This window comes from Lycorma delicatula, chromosome 1 (genome assembly GCF_047948215.1).
Source record: "Lycorma delicatula isolate Av1 chromosome 1, ASM4794821v1, whole genome shotgun sequence".
Taxonomy (NCBI): domain Eukaryota; kingdom Metazoa; phylum Arthropoda; class Insecta; order Hemiptera; family Fulgoridae; genus Lycorma; species Lycorma delicatula.
In genome coordinates, this window is record NC_134455.1 from 328,731,229 (window position 1) to 328,745,469 (window position 14,241).

The window sequence follows — 14,241 nt, forward strand, 5'->3', positions numbered from 1 at the left end:
GTGAAGATATATCGAAATTTTCCGGAAGTCGAATCATGGTACCCATTACAATGGGTACCATGATCAGCTTTCTTATGAAATCTACCTAAAAGAATTAGAGATTAAAAACAATTATAAAACTTCGAATTTAATTTTTTTTAACTAAACTTGGTCTCTTATGCTCGAGATTTTTTTAATTTTAAAATCTTACCTTAGATTTTTAATTTTATTGAACTTTCTTTCATATATAGAAATTTTATTAATTTGTTTAAATATAACAATAAATTTGGATGGTTTTTCATGCAAGTTGAATTACTAGAATCTATCTATCATTTAATTTAATACATATACGTTGATTTGAATTAATAATCTGAATAATATTATACAATTAATTTATTTTTCACTTATAAAAATTAAATACACCTATAATGAAACAAATCTACTCTATAATTTATTGCACTGTATTCTTCGTCAGTTATTATGATTTAAATTCATTGCAAATTTTAAGTAATTGATGCGTATTTAAATCTCGATCAGCAACTAAATCTTGAACTATGGAGCTATTGAAATCATGACCCCACATGATGACAAACATGTTACGGAAATCTATTATTTTTCCACCAGTCAAATTACAATCAAAATTAATAAATACTTCATGCGGAGATGTTTTTGAGAAAATTCTGAAAAGAAATTTACATTTTTTTAAAAGATAGCATCTTCTGAAATAAATTCTGAATTATACATATAGAGGAGTAATTCACTTTTTCATTCATTTCCTTGTAAAAATAATAATAAAAAGATAATTAATGATGAATAACAATAAGTTCATCAGCTGCGTTTCGACTGATAATTGTAGGTACGACCGTTTTTAATTTGGTTCTGTACACTAGTACGATAATACAGAAGTTTGGTCTTTCAATTATAAGTTAGCTTCTCAGTGTTATCAGATGGAAAAATGTTGCTTAGTAGTGGCTCACAGGGACAAGCCTATCAAATCATTCAAACCATTTATATTCAACCATTTATTATTCAATTTGGTTTGGTTTACATGAAACTATTATAGTTTTTATCATTATTTTCTAAAAAAACAAATCATCAATAATTTTTTGAATTTTTCTATCAGCTGGAATTTGCTTAATTTATTACATTTTTATAACTACTACATAAATGGAAAACTTTCATTTATTTACTAATGTATGACTATAGTGGTTGGAAGTCCTTAAGAAATACCACTGATTTCATACTGACAATCCTAGCCGATCTCCTCGTGATACAGTAAAATAGAATACGAAGTAAATTCTTCAGTATCATCTTAGACGTCCTTACCTTAATTTCAATATTTTTGACGTGTTTCACGTTTTCTTCCAGTTCTCAGAGAGGTGCTCTTTCAACTTTTTCTTACCATCAATTTATTAAAATTATCGCTGAGTGTCTCATTGTATTATTTAACAACATTTTTAATTCCAGTGCGATGAAGTTTATAATGATACGTTGAATCCTCTTCCTTTGAAAATTGCTGAATTGTACTATTTAACAGTTTTGATAGCTTATCGCTTTTCGAAAGAGAATTTTTCTTATTTCTGCAGGAGCATATTTTGTAAAGCTGAAAATAGACAGTGTAAGATTTATAGTTCTTTTAGTATTAAAATTAAATTTATGGCTTAAAAAGCAAAGACTTGATTAATATTATTTTATAGCAGACACAAGTTAAGGCATTTTACAGTGATATATGCCATCTAAGTCGAATTCGTAACAAACAAGATCGAGAAATTCGTTTAAAAAACGTTTTTTATGATTTAACTTTATTATTTTAGGCAAATTTCGGTCCATTTCGTCTTTATATTTGTAGAATATCAGATCTTACATCAAACAAATGTATTAAATGTACTGATTTGAATTAAATATATATTTATTATGTTAATTTATAAGAATACACCTGAGTTAAATGAAAATGTAGTCTCGCATTATATCATTGAATTTTTTATCTACTGATGCGTTCACACTTATATAAAAACAGTTTATTTTTTTCAGAACATGATTTTGAACCTTTGTAAACGATTTTATAGTCTAAAATATTCATCTATACGTTGTATGAAAATAGAAACTCGGGAACGATTTGTAAGATCAGCGAATTTCAGGTTTATTTTATATTTTTCTCCCGGATCTTTAAATTGATTTTAGACTTAATTTCGACGTTAATTTTCCAATAGAAATATAAAAAAGGGAGTGTTGAAAGAGCACAAGTCCAAGAACGTATCGATTAAAAAGTAGAAAAATTGTCCGTTTCTTGTTGTTTCTACAAAAGTATTTCAAAAATTTATAAATCCAGTTTCTATAAGACTTAATAAATCTTTTCGAAAAAGTATAAATTTTTGGAAATATGGTAGCAATTCTGCAAAGGAGAGTAGTAATTCTATTCCGATAAAATTAATCAATCGATTATCATAAAATGCCACATTATAACAAGATGAAAAACAACTACAGAAAGTCTAAATTTGTTCTTAAAGAAATTCTAATAAAAATAATCCACTTATATCTTTTTGAAACAAAATAAAAACCGCAAAAAAATAACCGCTGAATTCAAAATTTGTTAATTATAATCAGTAACTTCTTTTAACGATCATTACATTTTAAGTATAAGTACTTCACTTTCTTTCTATTATTTTATTTGTTGAAGCTAGACTACAATTCCTGCAAAATATTTTTTCTTCAGCTAATAATGTTTTCCTACGGAATGATTTATTACTTTCTTAAAATCTATAAAAAAAATCATTAAACCTCCTGCATTTGTAAGTTTTAGAATGAAATCGAATTTTTAAAACAAATTTTGCTCTCATTTTTTATTTGCACAATAAAATAAGTTTTATTTGAAACATAGTACTACAATTTTAGTAATGTTATTAAGTAATTGTTATTTAGTAATGTTATTATTTTTTTCAGGAAAAAAATCTCTTCAAGGTGTTTTGGGGGAAACAACAACTGTGGAATACTTGCTAAAAATAGCTAAAACTTGATGTAATTCGGTATGAATAAAATGTAGGAATAAGTGGCCTTGAAATTACTTGATAGACCGTTCACGTGGTAATAGCATGTTGGATTATTTAACATTATACCGCAAAGTATAAACCCCTTACATCGGTTTGGTCTTTTTATTTAGTTTTTTAATCATTTAAAATTCAGAAATGTAACTCTGCACTTTATAAAAAAGCATCTGTTCGAATATGAACAGTTAGCTAGTCTTCTGTAATAATTAAATTGCGCTAGCGATATAACAGTAAATTATGGAAAAATTTTATTAAGTTAATAGTTTTATGGATGCATAAAAATCAAAATGATGTTCATAACCTTTTCCCTCTTCAGCGAAAAAAATTATCGATGAAATTTTATTGGAGAAATACATGTAGTTGTTTCTTAAATCCTGCTCTTGATGCAAATAACATATTTTGCAGTATATGGTCTGTTTTATCCTTTTTATAAAGGCCAAGTAACCGGATAACTTCATGTGTCATTATCACCTGAAAGCCAAAAAAGTAAGAATTAATTCAAGACTTGCGTAAAGATCCATGAATCACAAAATATGCTTACTAAAAACAATTTGAGAACATAAACATCGCCACGCCGATCTCTGTAGCGGAGTGGTAGTGTCCCGGCCTTTCGCCTTGAGATCCCGGGTTCGAATCCCAATCAGAGACAGTAAAAAATTATTTTTCGTACGCTAAAAAGTTTTCATTTCATATTCCCATGCACAGGCGTCCAGCTTATATGGTGAATTAATCATCCCCTCCAAGAAAAACACATGATTTCGAACCTTGCAGTTAATGTTGCCAACCTAATCTTTTAAAGATCTAAATTTATTGCCCTAAAAATAACTGTTTTTAATTTTTACAAATTCATAACATTTTTTTGTTAAGTTTGTCTTTAATAATAAAAGTTTTTTTTTTAATTTTATTTTCGTGTACGAAGTAAAAGGAAGCATTGTGATCGCAAAAATGTCAGTTTTCAGATTTCAACGGAAATATTCATTTTGAACATTCCTGAATCCATTTTGAATAGTTTCGGCGTGACGTCTGTACGTACATATGTATCTCGCATAACTCAAAAACATTAGCCGTAGGATGTTGAAATTTTGGATTTAAGACTGCTGTAACATGTAGTTGTGCACCTCCTATTTTGATTGCAATCGACTAGACCAAAAGTGTCCAAAAAAAGGCCAGAATCCAAAATATTTGGATTTTGAACTTTTTCTTAACTGCAGTAATAAGCTCTCATTGAGAGCTTTTCAACGATATTTCATAAGTGGTATTTATTTTCACTGGTTCCAGAGTTATAGCCAAATAAAATTTTAATTAATGAAATGTTTGGATCTTACAAGCGGAAGGCACATCGGTTCGAATCCCCGACTTCATCTCCTATTTTTAAACTTTTTTTTTTTAGTTTAATTATATTTATTTATTAATAATTATTAACTTGTAATTGCAAAAAATGTTACAGTAGATAAAAATTCAATAATAACAATAAAAAAATATAAAAAATGAAAAAAATATCAGAAGTTATTTATGATATAAAATTTTATGTACTTTTCATTTCAAAATCTGTGTATATGTAATTTAATAGGCGTGTAAGGAAGTCATGTGGTGTACACATCAGATTTTTTTTTTGTTTTTCATAGTCTTTATTACAAACATTTTTCAGAATTAAATTCTCTGCAGGTTTTGGTAATGTATTTTATTAGTTATTTATTAGTCATTTATAAAGTAATTGTAGTTCAAAACCTAAAAAAAGTGTTTTTCGTTACCAAGATTTTCTTTTTACTTCCTTGTACGAAGTAAAAGAAACATTGTGATTACGAAACATTGCGGTTTTCAGATTTCAACGGAAATATCCATTTTGAACATCCCTGAATCCATTTTGAATAGTTTCGGCGTGACGTCTGTACGTACATATGTATCTCGCATAACTCAAAAACATTAGCCGTAGGATGTTGAAATTTTGGATTTAAGACTGCTGTAACATGTAGTTGTGCACCTCCTATTTTGATTGCAATCGACTAGACCAAAAGTGTCCAAAAAAAGGCCAGAATCCAAAATATTTGGATTTTGAACTTTTTCTTAACTGCAGTAATAAGCTCTCATTGAGAGCTTTTCAACGATATTTCATAAGTGGTATTTATTTTCACTGGTTCCAGAGTTATAGCCAAATAAAATTTTAATTAATGAAATGTTTGGATCTTACAAGCGGAAGGCACATCGGTTCGAATCCCCGACTTCATCTCCTATTTTTAAACTTTTTTTTTTTAGTTTAATTATATTTATTTATTAATAATTATTAACTTGTAATTGCAAAAAATGTTACAGTAGATAAAAATTCAATAATAACAATAAAAAAATATAAAAAATGAAAAAAAATCAGAAGTTATTTATGATATAAAATTTTATGTACTTTTCATTTTAAAATCTGAGTATATGTAATTTAATAGGCGTGTAAGGAAGTCATGTGGTGTACACATCAGATTTTTTTTTTTGTTTTTCATAGTCTTTATTACAAACATTTTTCAGAATTAAATTCTCTGCAGGTTTTGATAATGTATTTTATTAGTTATTTATTAGTCATTTATAAAGTAATTGTAGTTCAAAACCTAAAAAAAGTGTTTTTCGTTACCAAGATTTTCTTTTTACTTCCTTGTACGAAGTAAAAGAAACATTGTGATTACGAAACATTGCGGTTTTCATATTTCAACGGAAATATTCATTTTGACTAGTTTCGGCGTGACATCTGTACGTACGTATGTATCTCGCATAACTCAAGTATGATTAGGATGTTGAAATTTTTTATTTAGCACTGTTGTAACATCTAGTTGTGCCCATTCCTTTTGATTGCAATCGAAATTAAAATTAAAATTTTAATTAATGATATATTTTGATCTTTAAGGGAAGGCACATCGGTTCAAATCAGACTTCATCTCCTTTTGTTTTGTTTTTAACTTATTTTTCACTTTTATTTTTTTTTTGTTGATTTAAATATATTGATTTAATAACACTAATAAACATAATTTTTATTACCTAACATGCGATGAATAATTTTAATATGTTTTTTGTGCTGAAAACGAATATGAACTCAGAATCTTTCTATCACCCACCATTTTTGAAAAATTTTTTAATTTTAATTAAAGGATTTTTTTTTCAATGTATAGTTAGCATTTTTAGCTCCTATATTATATATTGTTAGCTCATTTTTTATTGTTTAACTTTGTTAACATAATTTTTAAGCTATAAATAAACAATAGTAGAAAAAAGAATTAAATCATATCATAGTCGCATATTATGACATCACATACTGAAGAGTGAGCCTTCATGGACAAGATTAATCATATTTGTGCGGTTCAAACATATAGCTGAAAACACAGCTGTGTTATTTACATTAAGTACTGGATTTAGGAATAAATTAATTTTGTTCAGTCTTATTGCTGTCTTGTTTGTTAACAGTGCAGTATCATAATGCCTCGAAATTGTGTAAATGATGTGGATGCCTTTTGTTGGATGCCATTTGCACTTGTAGTATAAAATTGGTGATCAGGATAAGACGTGGGCTCTTCATATAGCATGTACTAATTCTTCTGTGTATTTAGGAGGATGGTTGAAACGTACACGGAAGGCTTTGACATTTGGTGTATCTATGGTTTGGCGTGAACCAAGGGATCACGTAACCGTTGTTACCTTTTTTTTTTCAAGTATATTTGGAATTTCTAAAAAATCTGAACAAACTGTAGAATATCCTTCATTGCAATCTGCAATCAGGCTGTACCTCACAGTGAAATTATTCCAGTTCTTGAGCCACCTGTGAATGTATTTTTCGAAAGCAGCAATGAAGAATCAGGCAGTACTGAAAAAGATAGCAATGATTTTGAATTTGAATTATCTTCCAATAAGTCGCATCTTATATCACAAGGTGAATTAAATGACTCGGTTAGGGATCTAAATTTATCAAAAAATCAAACTGAACTGTTTGGATCAAGACTGCAAGGTTGGAATTTACTTCAAAAAATACAAAAATTTCGGGCTTTCTTTTTTGAAATAATAAATTATAAAATACATAGCTGGAACATATGTGGTGATTTGAAAGTTGTAGCTATTTTGTTAGGCATGCAGTTAGGCTACAGTAAGTGCATTGTTTTCTTTGCGAATGGGACAGCCGAGCTAGGGATAAACATTATGTTAACAAAGAGTGGAAGAAACGAGACAACTTACTCCAAATGGGAAAAATATTATTCATGAGTCCTTAGTTGAACCCAAAAAAATATTTTTATCCGCTTTCCATATCAACCTAGGACTAATGAAAAATTTTGTAAAAGCAATAAAGAAGGTTAGTCCCGGATTCTTTGTACATCAGGCAGAAATTTCCGAATGTAAAAGAAGAAATATTTGTTGGTCCTCAAATAAGAGAGTTGGTCAAAGATGATGTACGTAACTCAGTGTTAAATAATGTAGAAAGCGCAGCTTGGGCTTCATTTAAAGACGTTTGCAAAGTTTTGTCGCCAAACAAAAATCCGATAATTACTACGATATTGTTAATCTACTTCATACAGAACTATGGGATGTAATATATCTTTGAAAATAAATTTCCTCCAATCACATCTGGATTTTTTCCGGACAACCTCGGAGACGTAAGTGAAGAACACTGTGAACGTTTCCACCAAGACATTTCGGTGATGGAAAGCCGCTATAAAGGAAAATGGAATGCTAACATGCTAGCCGATTACTGTTGGACATTAATTCGGGATGTGGCTGAGGCTATTTATAGAAAAAAGACGCATTAGGGAAATCATTCTAACACAGGTATGGACATGCAGAATTATAAATTTTACAGATTTTTAACTACATTTTTCCTTAATTTCTTTGAAGCATAATTTATTTAAAACTGAGGGTGATACAAAAGTTTTATTTACATATCTATAATGTACGCAAAAAAGCAATTCAAGAAATGGCATCACACTTAGATAAACATTAAAAAAAAAATTTGTCTATCATTGTAATTATTAACCCGTGATTATTAAAAAGGTTTTACAATAAAAAATATTCAATAACAAAAAAAAATAAAAAGTAAAAAATTCAGAAGTTATCAGTGAAATAAAATTTTGTTTACTTTTAAAAATGTGTATATGTGGCCATATATAATTGCCATGTAGTAATATTAACAATGAGTGGTGTAGGAGCTTGAGAAGCCATCGCCCACTATTTGATCTATTAGAGGGAGGGGTAACGTTTAAAAGTGTTTACAATTTTTCTACTTTTACATGATTTCATTATTTGACAGTTTTTCTGAATGGTTGATAAAGGATTGGCTCTCTAGAGATTCAAGTTATCTAGACCAAGGTAGGAACTTCATATTCCATTTTTTAAACGATATTATTATCAGTATTAAAAAGTATTTGAAAATTCTCACATCCTACTTCAAATAAAAAAAAATGTAAATGTTCGGGTTTTACATTTTGTGAGATGCTAAATTATAAATTCATATAAAAAGTAGTGTGAAAATCAAAGAAAATACCAGCATGGACGGAACACACTTCTTTTTAAAAATATTGTTAAGTATTTGTTCATTTTTTTTAAAGTTTTTTCCCCAAAAAAATTCCGTCTTGTTGTCAAACCAGTATTAAAATTTTGAAAATGTTATGACAGGAAGTTGGGTTAAAGATAGTCACGACAGTTTTGCAACCATGTTGACTGATATATTTTTAGAATCAACTCAGCTTAGCTATGCGAACGACTGGAAAGACGAAATTTGATTCAATCAAATAATCTTAATAATTAAGAAATCTACAGCCAAACGTGTATTAAATTATTTCATTATTTCAAAAAAAGTTAGGCCAACTGACGTGATCATCAAACGATTTCAGAAAGTACTTAGCGAATATGTAGGATTTTTAACTATTTTTTAATAATTATGAGCACATAATACAGAAAGTTTATTTCTTAATAAAAAGAAAAAGACGCAGAAATAAACTAATAGTCTTTGACTTGTCAAACTTATAACTAAGTTATAAATTATTAGATGTGTGGAACTGAACCCTTATTATTTTATCGTTCCCTAAATCCGCTTCGGGTAAAGAGTTTAGTATCGTCATTGATCAGCTGTTCCATTGCGCTGCATGATACATATGCAAAAAGATGTAATCTGTTTAATTCGATTTAGATACAATATCAGGAAATGTTAGCCTGACATCGGGCGAGACGAACTGCCAAACTAATTAATTTAACTCATCTAGTAATATAAAGTCGAACGCGTGCTATAATTTGAGACGCGGTAACAGTAATGTTATCGACATGTTTTTGGGCAAATCCCTTGATTTTATTAATATTATTTCTCTCTCTTTACGGGGAAGTGAATCATCACTAAAGATGAGCTTTTGAGAATTGTTAAGTATTCGTGGTAACGGAAAGAGCCCAAACGTAACAATATTTAATCTATCAAGACTGAAAACTTTATAAATAGTAGTTTTGAGCTTTAAATAAAAACGATAGTTTATTTCTTTTCTAAATATTGATTGTTACTTTTATATGTGTCTCACGCAATCTGATTAAATTCATTCACATACCTCGGAATTAATGTAGTGTAACAAAATAATGATACAATAAAAAAATGTAAGTATTTTTTCTATTATTATCTATAAAATACACGGACCTACGCCCGCACACATAAACAATGTATTCTGTAATTGCAATTAAATCTGTATTAATTAATTGAGTAATAGAATCTTATTGTAAATATACTGTATATCCTACTTGTAGTGCTAATAATAGTAATAATAATAATAATAATAATAATAATAATAATAGGTAACATTATTAGTAGAAAATAACAATAATAGCGGTGCAAGCCTATAGTCCCTGACAAGTATGATAAGCAAGAACCAAATAAAGATGCAATTGTTTTTAATTAAAATTGTTGTAATGCAAGATTTGAAATAGTATAAAAGTCACCACAATCTATGTAGATCACAATCATAAACAGTCCTTGCTATCAGCATAGGAGGTTTACAGATACGATAATCATGGATCAGACTGTGGTAAGTAGGAATATTTCTTCGGATTAATAGTTGTTATTTATTCTATTATTAGTTTACAATAACCGTATCTGCGATTCTAAAGATAGGTTTATGGAATATATTCCAAATAAATTTTTGTTAACCTGAAGGAAATCGAGAATTTGTTTAACAGAGTAAACTTTAACACTTTTGTGTTTGAAAGTTGGAGTAAATATTGACTGATGCAAGTGTATTTAATATATTCTTTTATTTGTTTCACGAAAATGATAATAAGCATTATCATTAGTAATACGATATCTAACTTAATAGATTAAACGATAATTAAACTAATTGAAAATACATGGGCAATTAATAATTACACATATCTGTTTTGGAATAATAATCTGCTGTCAAATTTCTTGTTGAAAGGCCTAACGTTATTATATGATTTACATTTTTACTTTACGCAAATAATGTAAAGTTTCATTACAGTCATTAATCCTAATCTTTATTAGAATATTAATAACGATTCAGCTTCTTATATTAGTTGAAAGGAAGAGTTTTATTACTAATGATTTGTACAATGAAATTAAAAAAAAATGTATTATTACTGGTAAAATAAATAAAACTTTTGCCAAAGAAAATTAATCAAACTATTCGGGTTGTTTGTGTTGTTAATACTATAAACATATGTTCAATAATTAACCGAGGTGAAAAACTAACTGATCGGCTACAAAATTTGAAACAATTTTTATACCTATCAAACAATAAAATAAAAGTTTCGTTTGAAAACTATTTGTGATTTTTATATATTAATTCGGAAAAGGCAAAGAACGTTTAAAAATATTGATTTTAATTTAATATTTCAAAATGAGAGTAGTAAGGGTAGAAAGCGTTTTTTCAAATTTTATTGATTTTAAAAATTTTTAAATAAATTTAAAAAATTTTAAAAATTGATTTTAAAATATCAATGTATAGATTAAATTAATTTTTTGTTTTTAATTTTACAATATTTTACAATATTTGGCATTTATTTTACAAAAATGCCAAATTATTTGGCATTTATAATTTATAATTATTGTATAAATATAGAGTTTATCCTTTTTGTTTACTGAAATTATATTAGCCTATCGATTTTGGTTGTAGGTATTCTGATAATTTCTTATTTAGCTGTTGAATATCAAATCAAAAATTATATTATGTTGAATATGATATCAAAACCTCACTATTTACAAAGATTACAGTTTTACCTTAAACGGTTAAAAAGTAAGCAATAAATACAGACTTCCGTGTGTTTTTTCTTTTTAAAAAATACAATCTATAGTTAATTAACTTTTTATATATTTTATAATATGAACGTAAAATATTTACAGCCAGTTATCTGAAAGTGTAATTAATTCACTTTTTTTAAAACCGGTATAGTTCATTGAAAGATAACACAACTTTTTTTTTCAATAATCTGTTATTACAGTTGTATTAAAAAGTATTAGGCTAAAAAATTTCAGTTGAAATTGTGTGATTTTTTGTTGCCAAACCGTAAAAATTGTTTGACAGATTTTTTTGAGAAATTTTTCATTTTAATTTTTACCAAAATAAGGGTATTCAAAAACATTTCTGAAGAATATTTTTGTATTCATAATTTTTCTAATAAAGCTTTCCATATCATCTTACAACCTACAGTTAAGAAAATAATCATTTTTCTAAAATATAAAAAATCTGAATTTATAAAAAAATTATAAAATTTCACTAGTTTTAAATTCCCTGAGAATATTCACAAAACTAATTTTTTCTGAACTCATAATTCAGATATGGATAGATATCCAACAACAAAACTGAACTATATTGACCCTAGGTTAATAATGTAAAGGGACTTGTACTAAATTCTCAGGAACGTCAGTTAAAAAGAGAAAGTTAATATGATTTCTGAAATTGGAAGGAATGTTTTGATATGGATAATTTGTATCGACGATTTATTAAGAATTATCTCGCCGCTTACCTGAATGCTATTACGAGTAATGGCATAAAAGTGCAAAAACTGAGCGGTTGCTATTGTTAGCCGGTGCAAAACTGATTTTTCTGTGTTCAGAATATCAGTTCTCAACTTGGTGAATTAGTTAATAAGACTACAATCAGTATGTCGGTTATAACGATTTATGTATATACAGCTTTCATGTTTTAACTTGGTAAATTTAATAAATTTTTTTACTTAAAGAAATACTAAAATTGGGGATTCGATTTTATTGAAGGTTTTTTACTACTTTTATTATACTTTATTATTTAAATTTCATTTTATTATTTTATGAACACACACTCACATGCACATTGCGCAATTTTTTTTAGTTTTAAAAACGAAGTAAAAATAATTAAGATTAATATAGTTAAATTTATGAAACATTTTATTAAATTTTTTCTTAAACGACATAATCGAATGTATGTCATTATAGCCTTTAATTTTTATTAGTGATACCATCTAGAATAAAGTTAAATTTATTAGATCCAAATTTCAGTTTTTACATATAATAAATCAATAATTTCTGCATGACTAGACTAAATCTTCTAGGACAAAGAGTTTATTAATTTTAGTTTTTTATTAACATTATTTATTAGTAAAAATTTAAGTTATTTATGAAGAAATTGAAATCGAGAAAGGGTAAAATAACGATCGAGTTTAAAATTGAAGTTTATAAGGGTTAGGATTACCTCTATCTTGTATTAATTTGTAGCCGATAAAATGTATTTTCTTACCTAAAAATAAGTTTTACAATTAAAAATTTTTCAGGTTGTTTTATTCATTGCTTTTGCATCGACTGTATGCAGAGGTTCGATTATCTCCACTCAATTTCACTCTCAAGATGGATCGGGAGGATACAGCTTCGGCCACTCCGGTGGACCGTCCTCAAAGACAGAACACGGGACCGCTGATGGAAGAGTATCAGGGAGTTACTCTTACGTCGATGGAAACGGTATCGTCCAGACCGCTACATACACGGCAGATTCCACACACGGCTTCCAAGTGCACGCCTCCAACTTGCCCGTTGCGCCGAATCCAGCACCGGTTTCTCCGTCGGTGCCTAATCATATTTCTGCCCCTGTTTACCGACCTCTAGGAGTTCCAGTAGTCGACACTCCTGAAGTAGCGGCCGCCAAAGCGGGTCATTTAGCTGCAGTCGAACATCAAAAAGTAGTCATCGCATCTCATCCGTACAGACGACGACGTCAAGTCCACTGGCTTCCTCATCCCGCTTTAGGTTTCAGCTACCATACGTCGACTGCTCACGTCCCGGTCCCGGTGATTCATAATCCTTATCCTTACCCTCTTGCTTCTCACGAGATCGGAGTTCCCGTAACTGACACTCCTGAAGTAGCAGCAGCGAAAACTGCTCATCTATCCGCAGTTCAACATGCTAAAATTATACTTGGAGTACACTGAAAAAAAATTATCGGTTGTGTTATGTAAAAATTAACAAATAAAACTACTTAAACTGATTGTGATAACTTTTTTTAATTTTTATTATTAGTTTAGTTTTTCATATGGCTTTTATGAAGAAAAAAAATAATAGTAATACGTAGATAGCCCTAAAAGTTGGTTTGATCTTCAGCACTATTTTTACAAATTTTAATTTTATATATCACATAAAATCGATATATAACGATGTTCTAGGGCAAGACTTATGTCCCTGAACGACCATTTTTTTTGTTATCTTCAAATGTATGTATGGCTAATTATTTAATAGTTTATACATTAACCAGACACAAGTTTACATTATAAATTTTTTTAAGAAGTCAAAAAAGAAAAGTCTAAGAACGTATTCTTAAGATTGTGCAAATGAGTTAACCGGTTGACCAACTTCCGGCTCTTTACAGCCGATTGGAAAATTCAGCGTGTACCATTCTAAACTGGTTGGGCCTCTGGATCAGACATCCAGAGGTCGAAACCTGTTATATTAATAAAAATACATTAATAATAAAGACACATTCTTCTTATTAATCCTTAGCAAAAATGTATATAATATAAATAGTTAAGTGTTTTTTTAATTTATATATTGTATTAATGTTATAAGGTAATCACTTAAAAAAGCTGGCAGTTTTAGGAGTTTCCTGTCATGCGGCTTACACAAATATATATACACACACAACTTAATTTAGCACGTCAGTGCTACACTAGCGCTCCTTGTGACAGGGGGTACTATTGATGCAGAATACCCACTTAGCCACTAAATGCGGTTTTGCAAACATTTTTT

General features: G+C 28.6%; 1 protein-coding gene across 1 annotated transcript; it reads left to right on the top strand.

The window, feature by feature from the left end:
- The first annotated feature begins 9,978 nt into the window (after positions 1 to 9,978).
- On the top strand, positions 9,979 to 13,430 carry LOC142334247 (uncharacterized). Its single transcript, XM_075382118.1, has 2 exons — positions 9,979 to 10,042; positions 12,780 to 13,430. The coding sequence occupies exons 1-2, from the start codon at positions 10,028 to 10,030 to the stop codon at positions 13,428 to 13,430; spliced, it is 666 nt and encodes a 221-aa protein (XP_075238233.1). The 5' UTR covers positions 9,979 to 10,027.
- The last annotated feature ends 811 nt before the right edge of the window (positions 13,431 to 14,241 follow it).